Source organism: Phyllostomus hastatus, unplaced genomic scaffold (assembly GCF_019186645.2).
Source record: "Phyllostomus hastatus isolate PE091 unplaced genomic scaffold, TTU_PhHast_1.1 phas_scaffold_1066, whole genome shotgun sequence".
Lineage (NCBI taxonomy): Eukaryota > Metazoa > Chordata > Mammalia > Chiroptera > Phyllostomidae > Phyllostomus > Phyllostomus hastatus.
The window spans coordinates 6,733,314-6,746,766 of NW_025334004.1; the positions used below are offsets into that span (position 1 = coordinate 6,733,314).

The window sequence follows — 13,453 nt, forward strand, 5'->3', positions numbered from 1 at the left end:
CCTCATAAATACAGTTCTCTTCTGTTTTCTAAAATATTGATATATAAGATTGGCATCATTTTATCTTTAAACAGTTGATAGGACTTACCAGTGAAGCCATCTGGGCTTGGAATTTTCTGGGTAGCAATTCAATTTCTTAAATACGGCAGAAGTAATACCTGCTTGAATATGGTTGGTTGGTAGGGTAATAATAGGGGTGTAATGATTTATAGTTTTAATTTGAACATTTCACCTAAAATGTCATGTTGTGCTTGAGTGTGATATTGTTAAGTTACAGAATTACAAGCTTATGATTTTCCAATGAAAGATTTTGTAATAAAAGCAGGGGCATTATTTGTGCCAGACCCTGTAGCTAAGGGAATATTTAAACTTTTTATTTCTTTTCATGCCTGCTTTGGTAATTTGTGTCTTTCAAGAAATTTATCTATTTCATCTATGTTGTCAAATTAACTGGTATATAGTATCTAAACAAAGACAAAGGGGACAATGGCCAGACATCCCTTTGGGTGAGTACAAATTCCTAACTACACACTGACTTTGTTACTGGGAGATATTTGATGATGTTTTAGAAGTAAGGAGTCATGAGGTCTGCAACCTACTTAAAAGAGAGAGGGAGGGCCCTAGCCAGGTGGCTCAGTTGGTTGGAGTGTCGTCCTGTACACCAAAAGGTTGAGGGTTCGATTCCTGGTCAGGGCATATACCTAGGTTGTAGGATCAATACCTGGTTGGGAAGCATTCCTCATGTAAGGATTTTAAAAAAAGAGAGGGAGCAAGGTGAATACTGGGTGAAGGGTGTATGGGAATTCATTGTACTACTTTCAGAACTCTGTATATTAAAATTCAAAATAAAAAAATCAAATAATATATTCATATTCCAGAACCCAACAATTTAACAAAATGATCAGATCACACACATACTCTGCACAAGGAATTTTCTCATAGAACAAAGTTTGAAAACACCCTAAACGTTCCACAAAGATTCAATAACCAAACTACAGTATAATTGACACCAAACACCCCCAAACACCAACAAATCACACTTTTTCCCAGGAGTATCCATGTGGAGAATCCTCATTACGGGTAGAATCCTGAAGGGAAAGTTGCCGCGCCGAACACAGGGCCCCATTTTGCGTGCACAGGAGAGAGACGGGAAAGAAACAGCACGCGAATGTGGCTGTCTCCGAGCGGTGGGGCCAGGGGTTAACTTGACTCTTCACATTCCTTCTTCAAATGTCTTGAAGGGCTCCAGATACTCTCATCACTCTGGGGGCGACAGGGAGAGCTTGCACTGGTTTAGGGATGAGCAGATCAGGAGGGTCTGGATTAGCCCCAGCGGGAAGGGAGATCCACCGGGCAGTGGTGGTATCTGGCCACAGGGCAGCCCAGCAGAGTAGAAATGACAGTGGACCCGAGAAGAGGCACACAGATTCTGAAATCCAGGCCCACTCCTTCCGAAATAAGCAAAGGTTGGGAGATTGATATGGCGTAAAAAAGGCAAATGTAAAAGGCAAAGTTTCAAACAAATGTAAAAGCACCTGCCTTTCTGCTCTGTCCCAAACGTGCACTAATGGACTTGGAACTTATTATTGCAGGAAATCCACGCGGAACAACGAAATGTGCAGTTTAAAGAGTTGAGCGGAGGTGCGAGTCTGTGCTCCTTGCACAATCCTGGACGATCCGGTTAGCCTTCCTCAGCCTGTTTGCCCCTCTGAAAACCTGGGAGGACGATAATTTTAACTGCAGTCCTCCCACATCAAAGATTATTGTGGACGGTCTATAATCTGCAAAGCACTTCATAACATTAATGTTGATTTAGGGTATGAGCTGTCCAAAACGCTGTAATATCTTTGAAGAATTGGACTTGGATGAGAGAGTAGCAATGTGATATTACCCTAAGTGTTGCCACAAGAAACTATGGAGTGCACAATGCTCACGCTGGCGAGGACTTAAATAAGTGAACTGCATTCGGTAGGCAGCACAGGATAGGGACGTAGGCCCACCTGGGCAGAGGCCCTGCCGAGGGAGGGTGAGGAGAGCAGGAACCACCCTCACAAAAGGGAGATAAGTCCAGGAGAGTCTTTGATTTTCACCATAAATATAAACATTCCCAGCAGCTGTATTAAAGAATTCGAGAAGGGGACCAGGTGATTACTGCCACCGCGTGAGAGGGACAAACTGCCCCGGGCCATAAAACCTGGGTTGTTCTGGGCCGCTGGCTGGGGCTGCACCACCCAGAGGACAATGCTGCGTGGGCTGCACCCCTGCCCCAGGCTGGAAACTGATGCCCAAGAGGATGTCCTCCTGAAATGCCTGTCAGCCAGCCGGCAATCACAGGAGTAGAAAGGTCACCCTGGCAGGGAGCCAGAGACCAGCGATGGACAGGACATCTGTGTGACCCTCGGCCGGAGGTGTGGGAAGAAGATGCAAAATCTAGCTGTAGAGAAATTTTTCTTTTTCTGCCCCTTTAATTTTTTCCTGTGTAATGCCAGGGACAAATCTTCCTGGGTTTGGTGTCAGTGACAATACTAACAGCAAGGAGTTCAGCCTCTCACACCTGTTTTACAGAAGTGATCTACTCTTAGGAATGTGAAATCAACTCATTTGTCTGACTAAATTATTGCTGCCCAGATACACTTAAAACTAAAAATTCGCTGCTTTCTGTATTAGGGACAATGAAACCAAGAAACATTGTTGAATCAGGATGTTGAGAAGTAGGATGCTAAGAAGTAGGTTTGATGATTGACCACCGAAAAAGTGTAAAAATAATACACATGCAAACTCCAGAGGTTAAATTCAGGCGATTTATTGTAAACAGGATTACCCTAGCACTCCACCACACTGGCTGTGTCACATGCTCTCTTCCAAATCAACTAGTCGAAAAGAAGACTTTTCTAAATGTCACAGGGAGCTAACAACTTAGCTGGTTTCACAAATCTGCTCTCCTAAGCACTGAGTAGGTAGCCGTCTCCGGGGTAGTCTGTTATTGCTCATGGACTGCAGCTCGGACCCATCAGAATGAGTCCATTGGTATGCCTGAGTGATCCACCAGCGGCTCAACGTCCGGCCTGGACACCAGCCAATGCTGGAGCACGGCGAACAATCCCAGGTCCCTGGAAGACCACGTGCCATTCCTTTCAGATTTCTTCGTGTGACTTGCTCAAAAAAATAACTGTTAAATTTCACTCATTTTTTTTTAAAAAGAGCTAAAAGTTACTCAATAGCACATAATTTTCCACAGAAAAGGTGAGTGGATTATTTACTCGTACAGTGGTGATCTGAACACCCATGACTAATTTTAGATCCATCTTGTGTATATTTGCAGTTTGATGAAAAGATGCATAGTCTACAAATGCATAAAAGCAGAAGGAAGTGATGACTCACGCACCTTCTGACGGGCGCAGACGGGCTTCACACAAGGAAGCTCTCCAAGGCAGGGATAAAAAGACAGTTACAGCACCACATTTATGTGATAGAAATGGAGCCCCGCTTTCAAAAGCAGCCTCCGCAGCTGTGATTATATCATTCTTGCCCCAAATTTAGATTAGGTGGAAAATGGCAAATGTGAAAACTTAAGATGTGAAAAGACATGACTCTACAGAGAGAAATCCTGGCAAATCAACTCGTAGGGAGGTACAATGTCACTTGAAAAACGCCACTCTTCGCTATGCCTGAGTTAGTGGACAGCGGGGCCACTTACTGTTACTAGTGCCCATACGTGAGAGTCTAGGCACAATTTCGCTTGAAGTTTTAATAGCAGTAAATACTTCAAAACAGCTGTTAAATCTATAGGAACAATTTCATCTAAAATAGTATCTCATGGGAAAAAATATTTTTTAAAAGTCCACTCTAGTCATCGTGTGTGTGTATGTTTATAATTATATATTTAAAAAAAATAACTTAATACTTACAGCACTATTAGACTGGTAGGTAGTAAAAATGGATTTTAGAGTCTTACGGAGATCATGCCATTTGAAGGTTTTATTTTTTTTTATATACCTCCAAAAAAGTGGCTTTGTACTTGTTGCCTTTTGAATTCACCGTGGGGCCAATGTCTCGGCTCGCGGATGCACTGCGCCTCGAGGCAGGACGCCGCGGCAGGGTCTGCGGGAGCTGACGCTGGGAAAGCACGTCACACGCGCGGCGGCGGGGACCTGCGGCGGGGACCGAGGTCCGCCCCAGCCGTGCTCGCCGCATGCAGTGACCTGCTGATGGGGGACGTGAGACCGATGGACGCCACTGCAAACCAACTAACGACAATAAGAATGTGGATAGAATTCAATCAGAAAGAAACGAATCATAGTAATCCTGAGAAATTCAATTTGGGACAAAACTGATGTAAGGTAAGTGTGTATTTCTAGTACTACAAATAAGTAGGGCGTTCTAGGGTTTTCCAGAACTAGTTTGAATAAAAAACATGTTCAAATTTTATAAAAAGGTTAAAACCATGCCTTATAATCAGCAATTTCACTAATAAAAGAAAAGTACATTACTTTGTTCTTCATGTGCCAAATGTATGTTCTCTGTTGATTTACATGAGACCATCGAGTAGAAAGCAAACGTGAGGGTTGGTTTTTAAAAAGACCGGCTTCCTTGCGGGAAGCCCGTCTTTCTAAAGGCTGTGAAGCCTTTCCTGTCAACCTAGGAGGCTTTTTAAAAAAGGTAACATTTTCTTCTAACAAGTAACTATTTTACAGAATAGGGAAGGAAGAGTCTATAGGAGTATCATTCATCATTTTAAGTATTGTTATATAAGGGAAATTTTTCTTAGTAATGAAAAAAACTTTTAAAATATTTAAGAGGCATGTATTTTAAAAATATTCTACATCTATTAGATTTTGTAATTTAATTACTTTGGATTTTAATATTTCTACATAATAACATCTGACATCTCTTTTTCCTTTTGTGTCTCTACTAGTGAACCAGAAACTGTTAAAGTGGCCCAGACAGTTCCTGAGGCCCTGGAAGGGCCAGGAGCGCATCCTCGAGTGCTCGCTGCCGCCCGCGGGCATCTTCAGAGTTTGGCAGCCATGAAGTTAATATGCGGCTTCACGAGGGGAAACAGTGGCAAACCACGCTTGAACTCGGTCATGTTCTGAATCACTTCAGGCTGCAAAGAAAAGGTTTCCCCTTAGTGTATTTAACCTAAAAAGCAGACTGAATAGGACATAGACATTTTCCTTTTCTTTTTGTTTTTCATACACACTAGTTTCTACCCCATGTATTATGATCTGCTGACCTTTCCACCCGGATCAGCAGGGCCAGAGAGTCCTACAGTAAGGTCTCTGATTGGGCCCTTGGCTCTCCTCTGGGTGCACAGGGATGCACACTAAGGGCTTGGCACCAAGACTTCTGCAGAGTGCCAGAGTGGGTGGTGTGCCCACCAAGCAACGCCTGGTTACATGGCCAGCTTTCCTGCTCCTACAATTAAATGCCAACCTTTCCAGATGATTAAAATATGCAGGCATTGTGGAAAGGGCTGAGGATATTAGTGGCTGCAGAGGACTCGGGGCAGATGGGAACACTATTCAAGCTAGAAACAGAGACACACAAGGTCACAGGCTCAGTCTCTGTGCCGCTGAGAAGGTCTGAGCTCTGGGAGCTGTCAGAAAGAACAGGGGCCCGGCCTTTAGGGAGACCTTCAGCAGAGGCTTGAAACCTGGTGATCCGAAGCCTCTAGGTCTTACGTGTTCTGGTGAACAAGCTCCTTCTAAACAATAAGTCCTTTAACAGTGCAAGCTAACGTAACATTTACATTTCTTACATGTGGCAAGGCTGGTGCTTGTGACAAATTTATATCATTTTGACATGGGAACTCTCCAACCACGGGACCTATAAGAAAATGAAGGGGTTAATGCTTTGCATTCTTCGATACTAGCACACAAGAGCAACTTTCAAAAAAAAAGTGAAACCAGACTCAACTCATTAAAAACTGTACCAGACCTGGTTTCATGTACTTCTCGTAGCTTCTCAGGAGGCCTGTCCCCCACGGCCCTGACCGCTAGTCCTGCCTCCTGTCTGGAGTGTTGCCAATGGTGGCTCATGCTGTTACCGTGGTTACTAAAGCCTTGGCAGCAGCAATTTCAGTGCCCAGGCCTGACTTCACTGGACCCCGAAGCTCTGGCCACCACAACAACGCAGAAGGCCACGGAGTGAATGGCTAAGGGGCAGACCTTGGCAGTCAGAGACAGGAGACAGGCGGGACTGAGCAGGTAGACTCCTCGCCCTCCCCCACATGCCCAGTGTTCCATACAGCTTCTCCGGGGATGTCCCACCAGCAGCCAGCTGCGCTTTCCCACAGAGCTGCGGCCGGCCGGGCACACGCCATCTGGCGTGGCTCTCTCCTTTGCTGCCTCATTGCCCTTCCCCTTATTTCCGCTTTGTTAGCACAGGCCCGGTCTCCAGGCAGCCCCCCTTCTGCACCTTTCTCCTTCCTGCTGCTCCACAAGCGTTGCGGCTATGGCCAGAGACAGCTATCATGTGTCTAAAAATATACGTTTTTTAAAAAAGTCAATGTTCAATACTTACAAGAATCCATTTCTCTGGCAAGAACGTGGACGGATACCTTATGTCTCCTCGGGGCATCTACTGCCAACATTTCCTAGGCAGAAAAATGGCAAAGTTACCCTTTTGCCCCAATAAGGAATGCAAAGCTGCTCTTTCAACGGCGAGGAATCAGCCCTCACCAGAAACAGAAAAGATGCTTCCTTTCTTTCCCAACACTTACAGTATTTCATTTAAGCTTTATGAAGATTAAGCAGGAATTATTCTTCACCCCACGTTACAAAGGTGAAGAATGAGTCTGAGGAGACTGAGTGCTGTGCTCAGCAAGCGCGGGGCTGGGATGGCAAACCCAGCCCGGCACCCGCTGGGGCGCGGGGCTTGGACAGCGGCCCGAGCCTGGCCAGGGGCCGGCCACAAGGCCGGCTCCTCTGAGAACCTTCTCAAACTCTGCATCGGGTCACTGCTGTGGTTCCTCATCTACCAAGAGGGAAGGAAGCTAACATCTACTGGGCTCTGCCTTGTGTCACGTGCTCTCCTATGTCAGCTCACTTGAGTCTCCGTAAGCTAAGCACCTTGATGGCTGCTATTTTAGAGACACAAACTCTAAAACACGGAGAGGTGTAATGACGTGCTGGCATCCCACAGCTTGTAAGGGATGGCACCAGGAGGGAGGCCTGCTGCTCTCTCCGTTCCGCCATGTGGCTTTGAGGGATTCCCCTGAGCTACTTCCACGAACACCAGGAGTGGTTGGTTGGCAGACAGATCCTGTGGGGAGTATCTCTTCGCCTTTTCCTTAATACTGGAGCTTTATCTGCCTTTTGTGAAGGGAAAACACAAGTTGTGATAAAGCTGCTCCTGATGCCTCAGCCAGAAGTAATGTTTTGTATCCTCAAAGGAGGAAATCATCGGCGAAGCCACATCAACCCAACAGTTATTTGTGGGGCAGTTATCGTGAGCCGGGTCTGGAGCAGTTGCCACAGAAACCCTGCCGATGCCGCCCAGCACACTTGACTGCGGCTCCCTGCAGCGGGAAGAACAGCCCAGATCCTCCCACAGGTGTGCTCTGGCCTCTCCAGGTTCTTTCAAGAGTTCAGCCTGGGTCTGCCTCCGGTAACGTGGAGCACCTCATTTGAGAGCATCTTACTACAATTATGGAATAAAAAGTTCACTTCCAAAGACCTATTCTTGATCGCTTTTCACCCAAACCTTCATAGCCTTCTTATCAACCCGTATCAGTAGACAGAAGAATACTCTCTTCACTTTCAGGCTGTTCTCAACTTCCTGACCAACTGTGGACAATCCCCATTTTCAAAAAAATCAACCACCAACCAACTGCATTTTCTTGCAAAACGTATTCTAAGGATCATGAGTCACAGGAGATACTTATAGACATTCAGTTAAAAAATAGAGGGCCCATGGTGAAATTGGTACAGGAAATGTCCTGCCAATAAACACTGAACAAGTGCTGGGCTATAGAAGTTTTTACTGCAGGGCTTCTGAGAACTTTTAAAATGCTAACACACTCTGTGATTCTCTGAGAACAGGAATAAAGAGTGTAGTCATTTCCAAAGTTACATGATCATGAAACTTGTTCTAGGTTCCCCTCTTAATATCTTGCAGATCACTAGTGCACTATGGAACATAGCTAGGGAGATGTTGTTTAAGATTTAGCTTAAGCTCAGTAATAAATACATTTTTAAGACAAGAAAAATTCAGTCTAACTGTTGTTTTCACAGATTCAATACTCAGATACTACTTATGATTTTAAATGAATAATAAAATTAGTGGAAGGAAGGCAAATCTTCATTTCTTTTGGAAACATTATAGTACATTATCTTAGGTCTTCATTCTTTTGAACACACACAAGAAGTTATGCCTTAAAATAAATGTCTTAGAAACCAAAGAGATCTTCTGTAGGCAATTTGAACAGATCACAGAGCTTAACAGTCTAAAGTAGCAAATAAACACAACAAAAACTTATAACATCAAGGAAGAAAATATATTCTAATTTAACCCATTCTGATTAAAACATTAAAAAACCCCAGGACTCGGTATTATTAACACATTGCATGCGGGAAACGTATTTATACGTTTTACGTTGACTGGTAGTAGAGCGCGCGATAAAAACTACCCGCAAACAATGTGCTAATAAAGAGAACAATAGAGACTATTTATTAAATAGCACTAAGTGCCAATCACACCTCATTTCAACCAAGACTCCAACGATTCCCTATTTTGTAAATAAGGAAACGGAGGCTTAGAAGTTTAAGTAACTTGGCCGAGGCTGCAGAACTAGCTAGTCGCTGATGGCACTGAGCCCCCAGTCTGTATTCAGAGGCCACGTGTGTTCCTGCTGCTGCTCCCACAGGTGAAAGGACCTCTGGGGGAGCTGAGACCAGCGAGTGAGGCTGGCAGCTCCTGGCAGGGCCCTGTCTAGGCAAGTGAAGCGCAGTGGACCTGTTTACTCTGCTGCTGCACCTAACTCAGCCCCCAGCAGCCCTATTGTGTAGCTCTCTCTTCCTCTACCTGGGCTGGCCAACTGTTCCCCATCCCTGGGCCACGCATTAAATACATTGTGATATGTAATCACCAAAAAAATCTCATAATGTTTTAAGTAAATTATGATTTTGTGTTGGGTTGCAGGTTGGAACTCTATTCTACACAGAGATTACCTGGGGTTATATTTCATATCAAAATTTTGCTTTACATATTTTTATTAACAAAAAATATATATATTTATATATATTTTTAAATAATTTTATTTTTAAAAGCAGTTTCAGGTCCCCTGCAAAGCTGAGTGGAAGGCAGAGATCTCCCGTACATCCATTGAGGGCACACACATATGTAGCCTGCCCCCTCACCAAAATGTATTAATATTTTAAAGACTGTTACAGCAAAAGAGCTACAGCAGGTTAGATGGCACTCCTGTCTTCCTTCACACAATGCAAAGGGAACTGTGAGGTAAAGAAAATAACTTACTCAGCCACCTCCATGGCCAAAAAGCTTAAATCTCATTGCTACAAAAAGGAACATTCATAATATTGACTTTTACTGTCAAATTTTGAACCTAAAATTGTATCATCTCCTTTTTCATATTGTGCAGGCATTACTGGCCTTATAAATACTTGTCTGCACAGACAGAACAGCAGCCGTGTAGTTATGCAGGGGGTTGGGGGAGCAAGTGTAAATGACCACCGACAGTGCAAGGTCACCATTTCCTTCTAGGAAACAGCACCTTAGGGTCAGGACACTTCCCTCCCCTCACTCTCCCACACGGCACCAACACTGGTAAGTGTGTGGGTGTGGCAAACTCCGACACAGGAGAAAAAAGTGATTAGCCTTCACTGTACAAGTAATTTCACAAAGTCATTCTCACGAGAACTGCGTGTACTGACTCTTGCGTTGTTAGTTACAATATATCCCTGAAAAGCGACATTGTAAAGTAGATGATTTCTCTCCCCAAGAGACATTAGCAAAGGGCAGGACTGAGTTCCTGACTAAACTATCAGCACCTAATACATCAGATGTGAACCCGGAGAAGTGGCTAGAACCCTAGCTGGGATATATTTCTAAGGTTCTATAGTAATTTCAGACTGTAACTTTGTTCTTTATCCTGCAAAGTAGACATAAAAGTAATTTACTCAGAGGTCCTAATATACTACAAAAAACATATGTAACACTTATAATGCAACTCTATTGCAGTAAAAACTTTTAATTTCTGCACTCAGCAAGCTTATCACACATTATATAACCACTTAACAAAATTTTTGCTAACCTCCTTAGAATTTGTTACAGGTGGGGAAAATTTAGATGTGCTAGCCTCTTAAGGCTGTACTGGGAAAACTTGAATAGTGGCGGTGCCTCTCTTTCCTCTGGATAAAGTTTCTCTATGAGCACAGGCATTCAAAACTCCTAAGATCCCTAAACACAGTTCAGAGGTGAGCAACCATTTATGTAAAGAAGCAGCCACTGTGGCACCTAAATGGGTGAAGACAATTTACAGTTGTCAGAGATTAGAGAATAATCTAATTCGCAAGTTCTGTCTGTTTTCACTGCTCTTCCTTCCCACCAAACAAACTCAGCAATGGTGTTCGTGGGCTGTGGTGGGGAACAGAGAGAAGAAACCAAAAGGCAGCGTAAACCAACGGATCCAGAAGCCAGGAAGGGCCATCCCAGCCCCTGGTCCAGAGGGAGAAGAAAACAGTATGGGTTCAATACGAACTGTCTCTTTTTTCTAACAGTAATATGTGTCAAAAATACTCACATTGATAAAAACACTTTCATAAATCCTGCCTTAATGGTTCAAAGCAGCAACTAACACATATCACAGCACATACAATATTTTCTTCTCAGTCACACTCTAAATATATGAATTGAATTTACCTTGTAGAATTTGATGATATCGTCCTTGGTAAGTGTCTTTAAATATGCAACTTCTATATTATCTGAAAAAGTAATCATATAGTGATTTACTAATAATCCTATTTTAAGTAGCCCAAAACACTACATGAATTGACAGTATACTTCAACACTCCTAAGTCTTCATATATTTTTAAAAAGATTTTATTTATTTATTTTTAGAGAGGGGAAAGGAGGGAGAATGAGAGGAAGAGAAGCATCAATGTGTGGTTGCCTCTTGCACGCCTCCTACTGGGGACCTGGCCCACAACCCAGGCATGTGCCCTGACTGTGAATTTAACCAGTAATCCTTTGACTTGCAGGCCAGCACTCAGTCTACTGAGTCATACCAGCCAGGGCTAAGTATTCATATTTTTAAGTGAATATCTACTCCTACAAGTAGTCAGGAAATAAATTTCAAGTAAAAAGTTAAGAGGATATCCTGTCTCTCTACAAATGAGCTGTTGGACCTTGGGCCACCCACTTCCACTTTCCTGAGCCTCAGTTTCTCATCTGGAATTAGGGTATAATAACTACATCATGGGGCTGTAGTGAGAACTAAGAAAAATGATAAATAACAATTACATATAGCTAGGGCACACATCAAATGCTCAGTAAGTGGTATATACTATATTAATAGTGAATACAACTGCCAGGAAAATTACAGGAGCCCTGGCTCCTGTGTCAAGAGAGTTAAACCCGCAAATTTTTCCTTTTTTTTACTGTTATGGGAAATAGACACCTACACTTCTATGCACAGAGCCTCGGGGGCACAGCGATTGAACACAAAAAGTAAAATAAGATTCATTATTAGTAAATTATTATGAGATGCAGGCAGGTCTAGCTCTAGTTTTGGAGAAGAAAAAAAATAAAAGATAGAATTTCTAATAGAAAAAAGTCATGTTAAATAATGCTTCTTGAGCAGTGCTGTGCCCCCAGCCCCCTCCCAAATCAGCACAAGACCGTCACCTACAAAATGAACACCATGTTGCAGAATGGCCTCGATGTCCTTAAATGTCACACGTGCATGCCATGAATGCTGGGGCCCTAACTATGCCTTACCTCTGTCAAAATTGTACTGCTGGGAGATGATTTCCCCCCAGTATTTAGCACACTCTGCAGACAGTTTCTTTGGTTTGTCTAGTCGACGAATTGCTAATGCTTGAATGTGTTTTTGGAAGGCCTCTTCTGTCATGTCCTCTATGGACTTTTCCATGGTGAGTAAGAAAGCTTCCACTCTGCTTTCCAGGTAGTGCGGGGGCTTTTCCGACTGGATGATGAACCGTAAGCCCTGTATGCCGTTGGCTCGACGTGGGCCGCTGAAGACGATGTAGCCTGAAACATACATAGCAGCCAGTCAGGACCTCGGCATTTGAGACTCGGGTCCCTTTTAATCTTCAGAAAATTATAGCAAATAAAATCTACTTTAGGGCTTTATGTTATTAACCTGTGAAGAAACATGAGCAATTAGGATATCCTCAGGTCCTAAGGACAGAGCAAAGGATCTCTTTAAAGAATAGTCAGAAAGTTGGAGATAACTTTTTCTTCTTAAAAAAACAAGCAAACAAACCCTATTCATCATTCAAACTCAACATCCCATAACTCCTAATTATCTGCTGGTTAATCCCCTTCCATCTGTGTTCAAGTTATTCCCATCCCCAAGAAATGCTGGGCGCATTTTCACCCCTGAGCTGGTCCTAGCACTGTTTCCTCTCACAACCAAGTTCCTTATGTGGACTTGCCTCTGCTATCACATTTCCCGCAAGGTAACCCATTCCTGGACCAACTCCATGCAGACTATAAATCTCTAGAGACTGAGTGATCACAGGCCATATTTCCACTGACACTGTGTCAGCTCAACACCTTTTCTAAGCCAAGCTCGTGGCCTGCCTCCTTCAGCTGCTCTGCCCTGGACCACACCTCTGACAGCCGTGGTGTGTCTGGGTCCCACTTCTGAGAAAGAAACTCTTTACAGTATAGACTGAAAGCTTAAATCACCCTGTACTATAACTATAATTATTCCTTTACAGGTCTGATTTCTGATTACATTGTGAGCTCCTTGAAAGGAAGGACCAGCCATAACATCTGTTTTCATGGTCCAGCATCTACCATGGTGGTTGTTTAAAAAAGACTGGCACTTGGAGAGATTCACCCAAATCCTTTTTCACCGGTTCTTCCCAGTCATTACTGGGCCTTCTTCTTCTTCTTTTTTTCTCATTGAACAAAACTGCTAGGCTCTTCAAGCCTTTTAATAGTGCCTAAAACTCTGCCTGAAACATTTCTTCAACAAACAGTGAGTACCTTCTGCGTGCCTCAAGCTGGGGATACGAAGATGAGGAAGAGGAAGTACCTGCACTCTCAGGGAACCCAAAGTTGACTGAATCTAAGCTTCTCTGGATGGCTTGCTTCCCACCTATGGGCAGGCTGCCCATAACAGCCTGCCCCTCTACCCAAAATGCCCTCTTTATTGACATGTATGTGATGTAAACACAGTGTCATCTCCTTAAGAACTGCTTTAACATCCATAAGATATTAATTGCTTATCTTTTAGAAG

At 43.5% G+C, this 13,453-nt stretch overlaps 1 protein-coding gene across 4 annotated transcripts in view; it reads right to left on the reverse strand.

Annotated features, from left to right (window-relative positions):
* Positions 1-2,787: 2,787 nt before the first annotated feature.
* The window catches only part of IDE (insulin degrading enzyme), a 92,752-nt gene continuing 82,086 nt past the window's right edge, over positions 2,788-13,453 (reverse strand). For all 4 annotated transcript variants that reach the window (XM_045854075.1, XM_045854074.1, XM_045854073.1 and 1 more), the window contains exons 21-25: positions 11,962-12,234; positions 10,885-10,946; positions 6,526-6,598; positions 5,762-5,829; positions 2,788-5,107 (exon numbers count right to left, since the gene is read on the reverse strand). In XM_045854075.1, the coding sequence (XP_045710031.1) occupies positions 5,012-5,107; positions 5,762-5,829; positions 6,526-6,598; positions 10,885-10,946; positions 11,962-12,234 (572 nt within the window). In that variant the 3' untranslated portion in view covers positions 2,788-5,011. The remainder of the gene's footprint in view (positions 5,108-5,761; positions 5,830-6,525; positions 6,599-10,884; positions 10,947-11,961; positions 12,235-13,453) is intronic.